General features: G+C 38.8%; 1 protein-coding gene across 5 annotated transcripts in view; it reads right to left on the reverse strand.

Annotated features, from left to right (window-relative positions):
- The window catches only part of SYNRG (synergin gamma), a 66744-nt gene that overhangs the window by 20881 nt on the left and 26721 nt on the right, over positions 1–19142 (reverse strand). For all 5 annotated transcript variants that reach the window (XM_074975043.1, XM_074975042.1, XM_074975044.1 and 2 more), the window contains 4 exons: positions 11997–12133; positions 9151–9269; positions 8870–8932; positions 2931–3881 (listed from right to left, as the gene is read on the reverse strand). In XM_074975043.1, the coding sequence (XP_074831144.1) occupies positions 2931–3881; positions 8870–8932; positions 9151–9269; positions 11997–12133 (1270 nt within the window). The remainder of the gene's footprint in view (positions 1–2930; positions 3882–8869; positions 8933–9150; positions 9270–11996; positions 12134–19142) is intronic.

Genomic DNA, 19142 nt, shown 5'->3' on the forward strand with positions numbered 1-19142 from the left:
CTTCCACCCCAGACAACTAGCTGATTAAACTTCCTTCTCACACCCCAGTTAAATCATTTGAAGCTTAGCCTGGTATTTAAAGTTTCAGAAGGGCACAGGAAGTAAGCTCAAAGTACTTAATTCAATTTGTATCAGGAACTGCAGTGCATTGTACACTGATCTACAAGCAGAGAGGCAACTTCCCGTCTAAGGGGATACTATAGCTTTAAACTTTGTATTTTTCAGGAAAAACAAACATTTCGGGACTACAAACAAATTACACACATCCCCACAGTTTCAAAATATGCCAAGATAATATTTATTAACACAGCAGGACTTACAGATCACAAAAGATAGTGATACATAAGAGCTCTTAAAGGAGTCATTAGAATAAAGCATGCAGGTCAGTATTTGCAGAAGAGATATCAAAGCAGATTCGAGAAGGCACATTCACACAGGAAATGTTTAGTTGAAATAAGACATTAGAAAAGCAGCAAAAAACTTGATGTGAATTAAAATACACAGATTTCCAATAATGCTGAAGAAAAGATACTTTACAGGTTTGCAAATGCAGCAAATTGGATAACCCTTTGAGGATATTATGAGCAAGGGAAGGCTCTTGCTGCAACACTAAACTTGAAACAAATCAGATGCATGCATATAACATGACTAAACACTAACTAAAATGCTTTAGTGTTGGAGAAAAGGTTAAATTTGGTATAAAAGAAGGTGCCTGGTTGAAATTAACAACATGCAGCAAGTGCTCAAAGGGTTATACCAAGTATATGCAAGAGAAATGCAACATTAGTATAGTTTACCTTCCACACCAAGAATTATAGCAAAGTTTAAAGAGACAGTATCCCCTTTAGAGACAGTTCGGAAAGTTATTTCGCCCCCCCCACCCAAAAAAAAAACCCCAACCCTAAAGCAATTCAAATAGAAGTGAGTGGACCTTCTACCCTTCCCCCAAAGAAATACCCTTCCCTGTGCCTACAATCAATCTGTATCACGTGGACAAGGACCCTTGTATTGCTGTGCTAGAATTAGAAGAGTCAAATAAAATGCTTTACAGAGCCCCACCTAAAGCTATTCTTCATTTAAGACATTTACACAGTCCGGGCAGACAACAAAAATGGTTCCCAATGGCTAGTCAGCCATCTCTCTGTAACAAGGACTACAAAGGGATACTGTCCCTTTCTGACATTAAATATACAGATCAAAGGAAGTGAAAAAAAATCTGCCTTTTAAATTATGTAAACTGAAAAAAGAAGATTTGAACATCACTGGCTCATAGCTTGAAATGTATCGAACATACATAAAGAAACACGTGAGCACAAAGGGTTATTTTAACAAATATAGTTCAGAGCAAGCTTGATTACGAGACCGAAACAGGAAGGAGGAGCGTAAAACTCCCCTTGTGAAAATATCTAATTTGGCACCATGAAAGAATACACACTTTGTTTTAAGTTTCAGAAAAATAGCTTCTAATTAGTACTTCAAAATTCAAATTTTTAGCATCAAGCACATGATGAGCTAATCCTTTAAAACAAAACAAAAAACCCCCACATACCCTTTCCTGCCACAAATTGCAGTTATCAATTACTGGTTGCTGTGGCCAATGAAGCTCAGATGTAGGAGAAGAGCTACATAAAATCAAGCTACCACCAAAAGAGGCTAGAAAAATATTAGGAAAAAGTGCTTTCAAAACCAAAGTCAACACTCAAGACACACTGTAGGTGCTACCTTTTTGACAGCCCACTGAACTTGGAATTTTACCAAGTCATAATATGAAAATTAAACATCTTTGCTAATAAAATTATTCCTGAAATTTTATACCCTGTTAGAGAGTATCTTCCATGCCTAAGTTGCCAACTTCATTTTCTCTCCCTTACTTAAAAATATCATATAATGCAAAATTACAGTACTGTATATTTTTTCGACCAGATCTGCAAAAATGGAAGAAATATTTCATATGGAAATAACCAATTCTTGCAGCAATAGCTTTTACATTTACAGTTTGTGTGCCCCGCAATTCAAAAAAGCCTTTGACTGCATAATACTTGTCACTAGAATACAGTAATATTTCCCATATTATTAAAGGCCACAAAACATTTAACTACATCTTATTCTCTATGTACATATAAAAAGAAAAAACAGGACACTTGGGAAATCTGTTTTATGATATGCAATAAGATTGGAAATACTTAGTTCATATTCTCTTAGGAGTGCTTTCATTAAGAGAAATTAAAAAGGGGGTAACCTAACAAGGAAAAAGTAAGACTCGCTTGGTTTTAAATTTAGCTCCAAAAGTGATTACCATGCGAGCAGGTACAGGCTCTTTGCATGATTACTTCCAGGAATGGTATTAACTCTAAAAACTAATTGTATTCCAGTTACAGTAAAACTGTATTTAATGCCTTCATTTCCAGTACTGCAGAGCTCTGGCTAAGTAAATGCACCCCTGCTTTGAAGGGAATATATACTAGTGTCATTGGGTAGAAAGGTTTTCAATAACGGCACAAATTAGTGTTCCGCCTATATTTTCAGAAGCACAGAGTGGGTCAAGTCCTCCAGCCAGGTGCTTAGCTGAAAACCAAAAGACTAAAGTGAGGCTTTCAATACCACTGATCTAGCTCATACAAATGGAACGACATTGTTTGCATTAGAAGAGCTTCCATTTGAATCCCTGCTAATGGGCAACAGTCCTACAACGTGATCAAACCTCAAAAATAAATCAGTATTGATTTTAAACTGCCCAATCTATTTATAGCTATCTAAAACAATGAACGACAGCACTGCCCTGCTAAGGGACTGGTAGCTAGCAGGTAGACAGGTTTAGAAGCCTTTCGCAACTGAAAGACTAGTGCATAATACTGTAATTTAGCACACAGAGTAACATTATCGAAATCTCCATCACCTACATTACCAGAGCAATCTAACCAATTCCTCACCTGCTGCTGGCGGATGCTGGCCACTAACTGTTGGCAAATCCAAAGAGCTATCAGACATGACATGCTTAAGATCTCCTCCCACATCGGCCAGTTTCATGTCAAACTGAACAGAGAGCGCATCTTCAGAATCCTCCTTGCCGACGCTGCTGCCCCCAATGGAGGGGAGATCCAGAGACTTGACAGAAGCAGAGTCTTCTTTGGCCTGCTTGAAAGCTGCCACTTTGTCTACCAGGGATTTATCCATGTTGCTACACATGGAAGAAAACTTGTTAGAATGGAAGTCGGAAAAGTCGTCGTCACTTTTCACTGAAGGGGTGCTGTCTTTCAGTTCCTCAACACCTGTTCCAGAGCCCTCCAGAGAAAGCTGTTTAAAGATATCATATTTGGTGGGAGCAACAGTGGCAGAATTCTGCCCACTTTTCATTGCACTGAGAGAGGAGACAGCTGGAGGAACAGGATTGGCCTCTTGCTTAACAGCTTTGTATTTGTCATCCATTTTTTGTTCAGAAAAGACACTGCTATTATTGAAAGCCATAAAATCTGCAAAGTCATCTTGTCCCCAGACTGATATACAATTAGACAATCCCCCGAAAAGGTTGAATTCTCCAAAGTCGTCAGCCAAGCTCAAGCTTTTACCGGGTGCTGGTGCAGGAACAGCAGCAGATGTTGGAGGTGGTGGTGCAGGGAAAGAGGCTGATTTTGATGAACTAAATGCAGCTGGAAATGAAAGTTGTTTGTTCTCTCCAGTGGAGGAAAAGAGATCTATGTCTGCCAGATTCAGAGAGGTTTTTGCTTGTGTCTGTTGCTTTAACTGTGCAGTTAGAGAGGGGAAGGATGCAGGGAAAGTTTTCTCTTTTGTAGGTGGGTCTAGTGGTGAGATGCTGTCAGCGGTTTTAAAATCTGTGAAACCGTCATCGGTTCCTGCAGATCTGAATTCTGCAAAGCTATCTCCTGAAGGGGAGAGGGAAAAAAAAATCAGAACAATAAGTAGAATCTTGAAATGAGAACAAGTATGTCATATTCATACCATGCATCAAAAATTATTTCATGCAATGTCAAAATATTTTTATGCAAACCTATTCAATTTGCCAGCTACGGGTGTATGTTAAAAAAACAAAACTAGGCTTCTATGCAATTTTGGTGAGGCCTCCAATTATTATTCCAAAAATTTATAAATCCTTAAAGTAGCCTCAAACCATATCAAACTCAGCTTAGAAAGAGTTCAATATCAACACATTCTTATGAGCGAGAAACTTAGGTGGTGTTCAGTACTGTATGTTGTTTGAATACTGGACAGATCCTTTCCCCTTCCCACGTACCTCATACTTGTCACTGCCAAGAATTAAATTTGGAATTTCACTTGTGCCAGCATTTGTGTTTGCCCTGTTATCAATGCCAGAAATATGGCACAACTATTGCCAAAATCTTCTCTGACCTTCTCTCCACCTCCCTCCCCCAAGTCCACACTGTCAATTTTGAAGTCAGAGCAGTGGCACATGGTTTCCTCACAGGATGGCTGCAGGAAGCCAGAATGAAAGCAGCACTGACAGGCTGAAAGGGGAGTATAGAGGGAACAGACTGATCGCCAGAAGCACCTGGCTTCAGATAGCAGACAGTGACTTTAAAAAAAAAAAAAAAAAAAAAGCTTTTATTTATTATTACGTCAAAAGAAGGCCCAAGGCATAACAAGACTTTACCAGAGCGTGTGATGGAAAACACAACTAACAGGAAGAAACGCACCAAAATGCCAGTCCAACAAAGATGGCATAGCCATCATCTTAACTAGTCACCTTGCATCATTTTAAACCCTCCTTTCAAAAGTCTACCCTTTTCTGTTTCTATCAAGTGCAAAGAGAGTCAAGCATTCAGAACTTTACAAAACTTAATCTAGTCACCTTCATGACATTCCAGCTTCTGTTAAGACCGATAACTGCAACTCAAAGTCAATACTGAACTTGAACCCCATCACACTAAAACATACAGAGCTGGCTGGCATGTAACTTGTAACAAAAGCATCAATCAAGAACTTATTTGGATTTTAAAAGGACACAGTCAAGGCATTTCTTACAGTGTTTACATAGTCTTTCTTACTGATTATCAAAACACCTTAGCATGGCCACCAGGGAGAGGGAAGGGAAATTTGTCACAGGCCCCCTGTTTGAGAGGGCCCCCAAACCTGTGGAATCTGAGTGAATGGTGTTGTGACTTGTACAGGGATTCCACTCACTCAAATTTGGCCTGGGTGCCACTCCATTAGTGGAGAGGAGGCCAGACCAACCCTGAGTGATGCTGTGACCCCATGCGCCAGGTCACAAACCATGGAGCAGGGAAGCAGGCCCAGCCCCGACAGTACAGTAGCCACCGCTGTGGGGTGAGTGCAGGGCAGGCTAGTTCTACCCTCCCTGCCACCCAGGTCCTCACTTTTGGAGTGGGGGAGCTCAATTTCAGATTTTTCCCCAAGTCTCCAAAACTTCTACGGGGCCCTGTACCTTAGAAGCCCAGAACAAATCTGTTCCCTTGCTAAAATATCCCCCTTCCATCACATCCACTCACACTGCTTATTGTGCGATGGCCCATGACTAGAACTGTTAACACCATTTTTTGGAGTTAGGTAGGGAGCATTTCTTCTGAAGAAAGTAGGCAGAAGTATATAAGCTTTGCAAAAAGGCATAAGAAAAAAAAAGTCAGATTTGGAATCAAAATATGATGATGTTCCTTTTGTTTTGTTACTGGGGCTATTTGTAACTGCTTCCAGGTTTGAGACGGGTCAGAAATACAGTGCAGCTCCTCTTTCCTAATGCAATCAATATCTTTACTCCTTAATGCAAGACTGGCTTGGGGATTAAACACAAATAATCACTGAAGGATCTGAACTTGCGAAGTGCTGAGCGACCTGACCTCCTAGTAAATTTGAAGGTGGTCAGCATCTCGAATTGGACCCAAAAAGAGAATAGTTGTGTCAGGGAGCCTATAGATTAATAACTCACACATTATCCTTCTACACCGAGAGAATTATTCATAAATGTAAAAATCTTTAGTTTTCAGATCACACATTAAATATAAAATATGTAAGGCCTTTCGTTTTCAGTTTTTACCAATTTTTACTGAAAAATTCCTGGGTTTACCCAGCTGCTATTCAGTATTTATCAATTTTCACCCAAATGTCGAACCACTCCAGTACACAAAAATACTGATTATGTTAAGAAAATCTAATCCATTACATTAGGTAGATGTGTTTATTTTAATAACGAACTAAACTAAGTGTAAATGTGAGGCTGATTGTTAAAATAAGGCCATATAGTAGAACATACACACACCTATCCGCATGCATATGTGGATGCATTGTTAATGTACAAATCATGAAATGAACCACAGTATTAAACTGCTTTTATTTTCAATACCTTTCCATTTCTCTATTTGTTGCTTTTTTTCCCCTGTCCTCTTATCCCACAATGTTAGTCCTGATATTAACCCAGAATTCCCACCACCACCACCACCACCACCACACAGATTTTTACCCATTTTTTAGTCTTTGTAATAAACACTGATAAATTTCAGGAAATTTGAAATAAAATAAAAACTGGAAATGAAGGGCCTTGAAAATAATACAGTTTAAGCGACTACAGTTTAAATCGTAAAGACGCACATTTTCCCTACAGAGAGGAATTCAAAAGTTCTCTTTTCTAGAAAGACAATGTTTGTGTATAAAAGAAGTTTTTACCCAAACACTTTACAGCATAGAAAATGCAGCTTAAACATAAAGACAGACAATTTATTCTACAGTACATATCTGTCACCTCACAAATATGTGGAAATCGAAGTATAATTTGTTTTCTTTGTTAAACTTATGATGTTAAACCCATTCACCAGCATGATATATTTGCAGAGATGCTACTTGTTATAAAATATGCCTCAACTACTTAAACAACAAATGTCCAGTACTGCACATACCCAGATTTCATTCGATTCATATTTTACAAATACACCATTAAGATTCAAGTCACTTTCACAAATGTCAGGTTTCAGAGTAGCAGCCGTGTTAGTCTGTATTCGCAAAAAGAAACGGAGTACTTGTGGCACCTTAGAGACTAACCAATTTATTTGAGCATAAGCTTTCGTGAGCTACAGCTCACTTCATTTTATGCATCCGATGAAGTGAGCTGTAGCTCACGAAAGCTTATGCTCAAATAAATTGGTTAGTCTCTAAGGTGCCACAAGTACTCCGTTTCTTTTCACAAATGTGATAATTTTAAACTAATTTAAGATATGGAAAGATTTGAGAGAACATTAGTTACAATTATAATAGGTGGACATGATCATCACTTGAAGTATGATGCGAGCTAAAAAAAATTTCCTCAATTCACCTGGTCCAACAATATGTTTTAAATGCTGCTTTAAAAACAATACAAAGAATTTGTGAAATTGACATTTATTAACCAAAATTAAAACATCACAGCAAACTAAACTTACTGATGAACTATAAACTTTTCCATTAGAAATGTAAGCTGGTAAAAGGGTTAACAACGGTGAAAGCTGGTCAGTTTACAAATCCAGAAGCAACTTCTCTTTCCTTGCAAGCAATAGACAGCTGCAAGTCGAATGAAATACTCATAACAGTAATTTAAATGCCTGAAACTGGAAAGGTACTGGGCATACAGTAACTCCACAGATCATCACAGGAGTTTCAGATGCTCAGGCCCTTACTGTGTAACTTAGTAAAACTAAGGAGATTTTGGCACAATTGTCTCTGAATGTAGTGAACAGATTCTTGATTATTTCTGCTTACAAGTACAGTGAAACATATTGGCAGGGTGGCAATACAGCAGCATTTCCACCGCTGTTAAATTAGCGATACATTTATCCTGTGCTCCGATTACTGATGATATATGAAGCCAATGGAGTTTCAGAGGGTTCTTCTTTCCCATCAGATTAAAAGGTGACAGTACTGTTTATGTTATGTAAATATATATATTATGTATAGATGGCCTGTTCAAGAAAGAGCTTAGGTAGTTTTCACTTACTGCAATTACATAGTAGTAGTATTTCAGACGATAACATTTATTTTCACATATTCCCACAAATAAAATTGATTGAGGGCAAACTCTAGGCCAGTGATACTCAGACCTCAGTGGTTCAGGAGCCAAATTAGCGATCAACATTACCCAAAAAAGCCACAGTAGTGTGAATTCATTGTTTCATTCGCAATTATATATTCATATTTAAACAGTATGGCAGGGGAAATATTCAGGGTATATATACTTACATTATATATTATTCTCACAGCAAAATGACTGACCAAGTATTATTTTATCAACTACAATTGGTTAACAACATAGTAAAAGCATCCTGATTGGTTAATAATTAAATCACACAGTGTTTTAATATCACATGTGGCAAAGAGCCGAAGGAGACACATTAAAGAGCTACTTGCAGCTTGCAAGCATCAGTCTGAGTATCACTGCTCTAAGCTAAATGAGTAGCGCTTTATTATTGTGGTACTGTATACCAAAAGCAATACATGGCTTGAGCTGTACCATAAGAACAGAAAACTTCTACAGAAATCACCATTTGCCCTGAAATGCTGCATTGCACACCTTTATGAGGATGTACAATTCCTCACTTTTAAAGCAAGTCTACAGGAGAGATGACAAAAACCTACCAAAAAGTGATTCCAAAATTGCACCCACATACACCTCCAAAGCAGGGACCAATCTTTCCAAAAAAACACATGACATTGTGGACTATGTGTCAATGATAAATTTTATGATATTCTCAAGATACTTTTGGCTCATTTGTGGTGCTGTAGGGGCTTTATCCTAAAATTCTAGCAGTGGGAATTCTGCAGTTCATGCAGGACCCTAAAAAAAGCATGCAACGTACTGAAAGAGCCTACCCCCCCCCCCACCACCACACACACTTTTGTAAAATCAAATGCTTACCTAAGTATTTACTCTCTGGTGGTTGTTCTAACTCTCGGAAAGCACTGTATTTGTCTCCATAATCTACCATGCATGAAACAAAAAAAAGAGAACTTCCATTAAGATATTGTGAAATTAGGCTACAATCAGTTGTGGTACAGATTAGATTGGCACAGATACTATCATCTTGCACTCTAAACATTTCATATTAATATTTTACCAATGTCACAGGCACTACTGAAATATGAAAAACTAAATGTTAAATTACACATCGTGTTAACAATTAAACAGTTTTTGTTTACCTCCAAACATAGCTGCACTTTCAGAAGGCTTTTCAACTGCAATTCCTTTAAACACAGCATATTTATCCGTTGAGGAAGGTGTTTTAGTGCCAGGGAGTGGAATCAGCAAAGAAGGAACACTGAACGAACAAACAAACAAACAAAGAAAAGAAAAAAGCTCCTAAGCAATCTATTTTCTTCCATTATTTAAAGCAAGCAGGATATTAGGAAGTGAAACAGCAACTTCTTAACTTCTGTCTAAATTGTGTGTATTAACTCAAATGTGCTCTAACAAACATATGATAAAGTACTTATTTTACTTCTGCACTTTTAAAAGAGTTTTATAACGTACACTACATTCATAAAAGATCTGCAGCGACAATATTCCCATGCCAACCCAGTTCATCTTACACTAGTCACTATCTCATTGAAATTCTATCAACACTACTCTGGGCCAAAACAGTAAATTCTCCACCCACGGAGAATAGAGATGCCTTATGTGCATTAACTTCTTGATTCTTACTTGTGACAGAATATGGGAGTGAACTGTTCTAGATATGCACCACTGCAGTTTTTAAGCCAGAAGAGAACACACACACACATATGTAAAAAACACTGGTTTCATTAATCACATTGTCCAAGACGGTTTAAGGGCATGCCTTCTTGATGGGACCAGAAATGGGTAAGAATCACAGGCTGCCTGAGATTTTGCTAACTCAGTGCTTCCACTTCTTCTGCTTTTGATTATATTTCATTGCATATTGCAAAAACAACAAGAGAACAGATCCATTATTCCAGCAGGAGCAAAAGATAACATTTGTATTTCTACACAGCGAAGGTCACCAAGTTCAGGTAGCCATATGTTCAGCAATGTCAGGATTATGCCATAATTACAGGAACAGACCTTTTTGCACATGAACATATTCTAGTTAGTATAATAAACTGCCATAATAACCTGATACTGGGTTAGCAATTCTTGAAAGATTTAAACACGTACTGTAAGAGCTTTGCTTTCCCCCCGCCTTATCAGACCTTGGCAGCTCCGCAGAACAACATCCTTTACATAAGAATGACTGCATTTTACCTCTAGTTTGAGTCATTTAACACCATACACATTGAAAATGTGAATGAATTTCTATGCCGTTCTTTGGCCTGGAGCAAAAATCTTTCCACAGCCATTTAAATCTCCTTATCAGTGGCCTGCAAGCTACACACAAACCCAGCACTTGCATGTGCAGTCTAACGGTGGCCCGTGGGGCTTGCAGAATAAGACACAGAGCAATGTCAAAAAATGTAGTTTATGGCAATATAATTTAATTTCACATCACTACAATATAGACAGTTCAATATCCAATCTTGACAAATACAACAGTTAATCTGGTATACGCTATAGATGGCTTTTAAAAAAAAAAAAAAAACCCCCAACACATCCATAAGCAAATAGACTACAGCTCATTGTAACATTCTATCCGAAACTGAATGCTCTTACAACAACTGAATAAAGAGAACTACTGCAGGGGAAAACACCGATTTCTCGTGACCCTCCAATTCCAATTACGGAACTTTAAACAAAACTGTGCTTACAGATTTGTAAATGCTTTTGCTAAGACTTCCATTAACAGAATAAATTTTATTAATTGCAGAAAAACTACGCCTAAAACAAAATGACTAAATAAAATATGGAGCATCTTCAGATTAATGTAGTGTTACTGATTTAAACTACCAAAATGAAACCCCTTTCATGAAAAGCGATGACTCATACTGTAATTTTACAGATGCTGCAGCTGAACAATTCATTCTAGTATCTTCCTCTGATGTCACTGTCAAGGAAGCAACCAGTAATCACTTTGAAAGTATTTGTTCTATCTACATATAAGAACAACCAGTTCAGTACATGCAGACCAAATGTTTTGTTCCTAAAATTAATTAAAATTAGGGAGAAGCATATATTATTTTGCCCTGTATAGTATGAGAAAACAAAATTTTGGGGCTTCCTGACCATAGAACATAGAAAGTCAGAATTGTGTGAAAGAATTCAGACTCATAAACAGGAAGCTTTGGATAGTTACTTCTCTACTCCACACTGCCTAACCCATGACTGTATTGAGGCAATACCACTCTCTCAATTAAATAAATAAGGGCCACCAGAATAGGAGAGGCGTTGAGCAACCACAATGCCAGTAGACCTCTAAAATTTGAATGAAACAGACTTTAAATGGGATTTCCAGGCAATCACCACAACTCAAAGTCATGTATTAAATAAAAATTGGCCAAAATGGAAAGGATGAGAGGAGCTAAAAAAACCCCATCCACTGGAGAGCCATGGCCTTTTAAAAGAAAACAGTCTGAGGTTTGATGCTCTCTGCATGGTGTTTATGGCCTGATCAAAGGCAACTGAAGTCAATGGAAAGCTTTCCATGTACTTCAGTGGGTGCTGGATGAGACCCTTAACCAGGGTAGTTAATGCTAAGTGCATAGCTTATCTGTCCCAATTCATTTTTCTGAGAGCACAGGAATGAGTAGATTGCTATATGTAAAGGTTTGAGCCTAATGCACAGCATGAAAGAACTCACGATTGTCAGCAACAGAATAAACACTTGAAAAACCTATTCTCATACCTTTATACACAATTTATCTCAGCATGATGAATGGAATTCTAAAGAATGGTCAGCCATCTATAGTACACTAAATGTCAGTTTGGATACACTGCCATTAAGATTTCTGAAATGGCTGCTGAAACACACTGCCAGAGTCAAGATCAGGTGACGGTATGAAATGATGGGTTAGAAAGTTACACAAAGAAAATGTTTAATTGCTTTTAAAAGGATATTTAAGTTACTGAAAAGAAATTCAGAGATCTACTCTACCTGCTCCGGTGCTGAGAACTGGTTGCTTTGGAGGATCCAGATCCCTCCCCTTGGAAATCGGTGAAAGATTCATCGAGTGAGCCAGACTTTGAAGCATCCTGAAAATCCTGGAAGTCATCTTCTTCTGGTTTTACTACCTGGATTGCATAAAATCATGAGACCCGCCACCATTTAACACGGGAAAACACATTCCCTTGACATTTTAAATATATATGGAATAGTTTTTGCCTACTCAGTACATTTTCTATATACTTCACTGCAAAGTCTTAATATACAAATCAACAGTTAAGGGGAGCAGACAAAGCCCTACAAAATGTTATTGAAAGAAACAATTGAGGGAAATGGGGAATGGACTACATGAAACAAAAGAGCTTTTGTCAATTTCTATAATCTATGATAAAAAGTGAATTAATGTTGGAATAAAGGCACAAGGTAAGCTTAACTGTAACAAATATCTTTTACTCATTCATAAAAAAAACACAGCACCACCATCTGCAGTAAAAGCTTCCTTATGCTGTCCGACAAACATGACTAAACCTTGCTTTGGAAGATCCGCAACTAGACGCTAGATTGTTTACTCTGCAAAGCCACTGGGCACTGAAATGGTCAGCAGTGGTGCCAAGGGTTATTTTATTATGATGGGGTGGACATCTGTCCTCGAAAGAATGGACTGAGAGAAGCAAAGCAATTCATTTCACAGAGACCACTGAAGAACCAAGAGGTAGACACATGACTTTGTAAAGCCCTTTGATAAATTACTAGTACTAGTTAAATTCACTTTTAAATTAAATGGTCTAAAAACACGTGAGGCCTCTGAATCTAGCCACAGAAATAAATATCAGGACCCTGGATACTCCATAAGCATATAATTGTGTTTCAGAATCCATGTTATATGGAGCAGTTATAGAGTTCTTGGTCCACAATTAACAGAGAGGACCAGGATGTGTTGCAGCATGGAGCTTAACAAATGAAGGAACTTCCTGATTAGAGAGTTCTCTAGTGGCTGCATAAAGCATGCCTCTGTGTTTATGTCCTCACACTACATGATGAGAAGTGAGTGAATCTTTCTCTCCAAAGAAGGAGCAAAGGAAAGGAAAGACACCTCCAGACTGTCAGAGTGGTCAGTGAGTGAGGGAAACGGAATATCAGGGAGGAGACCTGTGAAAGCAGCAGCAAGGAGGCAGAGGGCCCTGTCTCACCTCAGCAGTAGAGCCCCATAGCACAAATGGCTCTATTATAGACATTTGATTTTCGCAACTCAGGCAGCTGGCCTTGCAGGAGCCATAGATTTGAGCAATTCTGGTTTAACAGAGAAAGCATAAGAATATCAGGTAAATACCCTGGTTGCTGCTGTTGCTGATATCCTATGTGCCCTCCTCCTCACTGAAGAAAAGAAAGAATACTCCAAAAGTGAAACATGAGCATTTGATGCCCATTTCATAGACAGACAATATTACATATGAAAGGGGCAAACTTAATAGGAAGTGCCAGAAACAAGGGGAAACAGATGAGACTTCTATTACTGCAGTTCACAGTCTTGCTGAACATTGCAAATATGGAACATTAAAAGAACTAATACGAGACAAGATGGTTGTTGGTATAAAAGACCAGTTTATCAGCACAAGTTTATCAGCACAGTTAGACCCAGATCTCACACTAGCAAAACAACAGCAAAAGTGAGAATGCAACAATAAAGAAACAGCAACGTGGCTTACATGCTACAGCATAAGGAAGACTGATCCACTAGGAAGGGATATTGCAGAAAGGGATCTGGGGGGTCACAGAGGATCACAAGCTAAATGAGTCAGCAGTGTAACATTGTTGCCAAAAAGAAAAAAAGCCAACATCATTCTGGGATATATTAGCAGGAGTGTTGTAAGCAAGACACGAGAAGTAATTCTTCAGCTCTACTCTGCACTGATTATGCCTGAACTGGAGTATTGTGTCCAGTTCTGGGCGCCACATTTCAGGAAAGATGTGGACAAATTGGAGAAAGTCCAGAGAAGAGCAACAAAAATGATTAAAGGTCTAGAAAACATGACCTATGACAGAAGATTGAAAAAACTGGGTTTGTTTAGTCTGGAAAAAAGACGACGAGGGGACACAGTAACAGTTTTCAAGTACATAAAAGATTGTTACAAGGAAGACGGAGAAAAACTGTTCTCTTTAACTGCTGAGGATAGGACAAGAAGCAATGAGCTTAAATTGTTAGCAAGGACGATTTAGGTTGGACATTAGGAAAAACTTCTAACTGTCAGGGTGGTTAAGCACTGGAATAAATTGCTTATGGAGGTTGTGGAATCGCCATCTTTGGAGATTTTTTAAGAGCAGGTTAGACAAACGCCTATCAGGTATGGTCTAGATCAGGGTTCTCAAACTTCATTGCACCACGACTCCCTCTGACAACAAAAATTACTACACGACCCCAGGAGGGGGACTAAAGCCTGAGCCCTGCCATCCTGGTCGGGGGGGGGGGGGGGGGGCCAAATCTGAAGCCAAAGGGCTTCAGCCCCAGGCAAGTGGCCTATAACCTGAGCCCAGCCACACAGGGCTGAAGCTCTCAGGCTTCAGCTTTGGCCCTGCGTGGTGGGGCTGAGGTTTTGGGCTCAGGCCCCAGCAAGTCTAACGTCAGCCCTAGCAACCCCATTAAAAAGGGGTCCCCACCCACTTTGGGGTCCTGACTCACAGCTTGAGAACCGCTGGTCTAGATAATACTTAGTCCTGCCATGAGTGTAGGACACTGGACTAGATGACCTTTCGAGGTCCCTTCAATCCTGCAATTCTATGACTGCATCAGACAATGTTGACACAGTAAAAAGAAAAGTCGCAAATGGGAAAAGAGCAGTCAAATCAAAGTTACAACATAAGAACAGTGCACAAATAGTAAGTGGGAGATCAAAGAACCGTAACAGGAGGGAAGCTTCGAAAAGCTGTGGAAGATGTAGCAAGACACCCAGCCACAGCAGGCAACATCATCCAGCAAAAGAGGCAGAAGGTAGGAAATGCCACAAAACGGAACATTTTGTAACATACAGGTCATCAAGAGTAGTGAAATCAATCCAAGAAGGAGAGTGGTGTTATCAGACAATGAGTCCATACTTTTAGGGATCATATCCTCAGTAGAACAGACAACACTTTGGAACACAAGCATGAATCTAAACAGTTGAAACCTTTACTTAAAATTTATAATGGAGCAGCCATCGCTGCAATCCCAAAAAAAGATTATAATCCATGTTGAGATGGAGATTTGCAAAGACCAAATAAAATTCTACATGGGGCTAGTAACAGCACATTGGATGTTTGTAGCCAGTTGCTTGGGAAACTGGAGAAAGGATGGAAAGTTCTTCAACAAATAATATACATAATACAAGGACTGACAACTCTCCTACTAGGTTTGCCAGCAATACAAGGACTATACCTAGTAGAAAACCTGGATTGAATGTATGGCAAAATGCAAACTATAGAAGAGATGTACCTACACATCTTCACAGGGCTAGGAAAGAAGTCTGAGGAGTACAGCATAAAACTGATGTCATCACCAACAACTTGTGCTCTCACAGTCCCATGCCCCAGCCTTGTACCCTTGCTAAAGAAAGGCAAAGAAGAATTAAAGAGTGGGGAAGATATGGGGGTTATTTCCCAGATAGAAGAACCCACTGACTGGTGTGCGGGGATGGTTGTAGTACCAAAGCCCAATGCAAAATCCAAACCTGTGTGGACTTTACACTACTTAATATAAGTGTGCTCAGAGAAAGACACATGCTTCCTGCAGTTGACCAGACATTAGCTCAATAATCAGAAGCCAAAGTCTTTTCAAAGTCAGATGCTACAGCAGGCTTCTGGGAAACCTTCCCTTGCTAAAGACTTTATACCATTAATGACATTCATCTCCCCTCCCACCCCATTTGGAAGGTACTGTTTCAATCATCTTCCATTTGGCATAGAATCTCACAGATTGTGTCATGTTTGCCTGGCATCCTTTGCCATGCAGATGATGTGTTGGTATATGGTAGAGATAAAAACGAAGACGAGTGACAACATGCAGTTGAGACACTTCCCACAAGCCAGCCTCACTCTGAATGAGAAATGTGAGTTTGAAGAGGAACGGCTAAAACATGTAGGATATATAAATAGCAAACAGGGAATTCAGACAGATTCAGAAAAACCGAAGGCATTATCTCCTTAATGGTCACACAATATGTGGATCTGGAGTAGCCCACAACAAAACATTTAATAAAATTGAAGAACTGACATCTTTACCTGATTTGGCAAAATATATGGTAAATTATCCAACAACATCCAACAGAGGCATCTTCATATGGCTTAGGAGCGAGCTCACACAAAAGCAGCCAGAAGGCGACCAGAGACCTGTTCCATTCACATCAAGAAGCCTCACAGAAATAAATAGACTGCTCACATGGAAAAGGAACCTCCCACAGTCACTTGGGTCTGTGAACGGCTCAGTGCATATCTGTTTGGCTTGAATTTTAACATGGAAGTGGACCATAAACTCTCAGTGGTATTACTGGGTTCAAAACCACTAGATCCCAAATCCCACATTCTAGCAAGGGTCCAGTGTATTTGTAAGACACAGAGTTCCTGAAGTCCTCTTATTTGCTAATGGACCTCACTTTACCTCTGAAACATTCCTAACATTTGCACAGGACTTTGACCATCATACTAGAAGTCTACATTACCCCCAGAGCAATAGAAAGGTGGAGAGAGCAGTACAGAGTTTAAAAAAAAGACTTCTGCAAAAATAAGTGGAAACATATAAAACACTCCTGGCATTTCTGGAAGTGAGCCCCCTCCACAGGGAACTCCATGCACAAACTCAATAGAAATGAGAACATGATCTGGAAGACTGACCAGATCCCTCAGATCAGATCATTAGACTATTCCTCAGGGATATTTAAAAGCAACAGACAAGGGGACATAGTAGTGTAAATAGTTTAAAGGAATTTGAAGCTTATTCTGAGTGTGTGTGTATATGAATTGGTTTACAATTTAAGTTTTAATTTTTCATTATAAAGAAAGGGAGATGTGGAGTGATTAGAGAGTTCCTGGTCCTGAAGTTATCAGAGAGGACCAGGATGTATGGCAATGGGAATCTTAATAAATATAGGAACTTCCTGGTTAGAGAGTAGTCTAGTTGCTGCTTAACGCATGCCTCTGTGTTTATGTTCTCACACTATACTTTCTGCTGCAGAACTAGGTTTCAGAACCCAAACTCACTTAGAAAAAAGTTTTGAGCCCTTATGCTTGTGAAAATAACCTGCCCAACAGTGATGATAACCTTCCAAATACAGACAGTATAAATCAATGAATTACTATCTCTCTGAATCTGCAGACAGCCTGAATATTAGTTCTGAACCATGTAATCTGCCCCCATTCTTCTCAATGGAGGGTTAAATCCTAAAATCCAACGGTGCAAATTTCCATTGTAAACAGTATTAACTCTCTCAAGGCTGAGCATTACAACATTCAGCTACTGTGCTTAAATCCTACACCCAAACTATCTCCTACCCCTTTCCAAAAAAATTCCCACTGCCCCATCCAACAGCCAAAATCTCCAGCTTCATCCTGACAACTTTGATGATATTTTTACGCATTTTAATACAAAGTCAAGTTGCACAGGGAACATTAAAACTTGAGGGGCAGCATAAAAAATTGAATTTACCATCACATTAAAAAAAACAGGGGATATTGAAGCAAGCGTATTATTCATTTTCACATTTAATTCAATTGATCTGAAACTACCACAGAACATCTGGTCAGGAGAACCATGCCAGCTAGTTTAGGTATACCTTGCTGTTACCCCACTCTAAATCCATGTATGGGATTGATGATCAGACACTACAGGGGCCCATTAAAGATGTTTCTAATTAGAGCCTTCTTTGAGCAGTAAGAGAGGAGATGCAGGGTCTTTTGGTTTTATTACTTCTGAAGTCTGAAGGCAAATTTATACCTTGTCTTCCACTTCTCTATTATGCATTTCTATTAACCATTCTTTTTAATAACAACAGCATATTAGAGAGTTAAAACAGCTGAGCAGTTGCAGTTGAGACTGCTTTTTCACTGGGAACTAATAGACAACACTAGTAGGCTGCATATGGTGATCCCTCAGTACGCTATACATCTAAATCAGTATGAACAAAGTTTACACAAGTCGCATAGGCAGTGGCATAAAACCCATCAGTCAAAAGAGAGAGGGCAGCAGGGAAACAGCTGGATATTAGGTACAATTCCAAGGCATTCAAAAATGTTAGTTCAGTTAAAACATGGATTTCAATTAGTTTGTTTGCAGATTTTTTTTTTTAAAGCACTATCACCTTTAAGGTACAACACCTACTGATTTGCTCGAGTGGTGTCAATTTTCCTCTATCGTTGCAAGAAACTGAAGAGACGTAGAATCAAGCATTTTGGATTGTACCAAACACCACAGGTAAGTTCATGTTGTACAGTGTGGTGAAGATGTAACGCACCATATTAGTAGTGGTATATTTTCATTATTACTGTCTTTGAATCAGAAGTAATATTTTTGCTTTTAGCTGTATAACTAAATGGGAACTAATTGCAAGGATTCTGTTCTCCACGGTGCCCTTCCAACAACACAAAAACAAAAAGTGTGTTTAGGATCTCAGTAGATATGGAAGACATCTGTTAATAAAGGACTTCATCCCAGACATTAATGTATTATACTTGATCTTAGCCAAGTCATCTTTGAATAGAGGAAGAACATTATGGAAGAAAAAAAATCAATCAGTATATGCTGCAAAACATCAAAAGGAATATGCTGTGGATGCTGGGCAAATTGAATTTTGAATAGCAAAATTGATCACCAAGATCAATTTATGCTTCCAGAAAATTTGGATAATCTTTTCTGTCACTCGTACACAGCTTTCAGTTCTCCCTGTGATGGTCTCATTTCTGTTTTACTAGCCAGATAACAAAGGTCTTGTTTAGTTTACATGTAATTCCACTTCAAATGTTGTAAAAAAAAAAAAAAAAAAAAAAGGAATTAAGTAGAGGACTTTCTTGGGATGCAAGAGCTTAGGAAGGGAGAAGAAATTTGTCTAGCTCTTCTAATGCCATCTGAAAGAGACTGAAACATCAAAGAAGCTTGCTACAGCATGGTCTTGCATA

This window comes from Natator depressus, chromosome 17 (genome assembly GCF_965152275.1).
Source record: "Natator depressus isolate rNatDep1 chromosome 17, rNatDep2.hap1, whole genome shotgun sequence".
Taxonomy (NCBI): Eukaryota; Metazoa; Chordata; order Testudines; family Cheloniidae; genus Natator; species Natator depressus.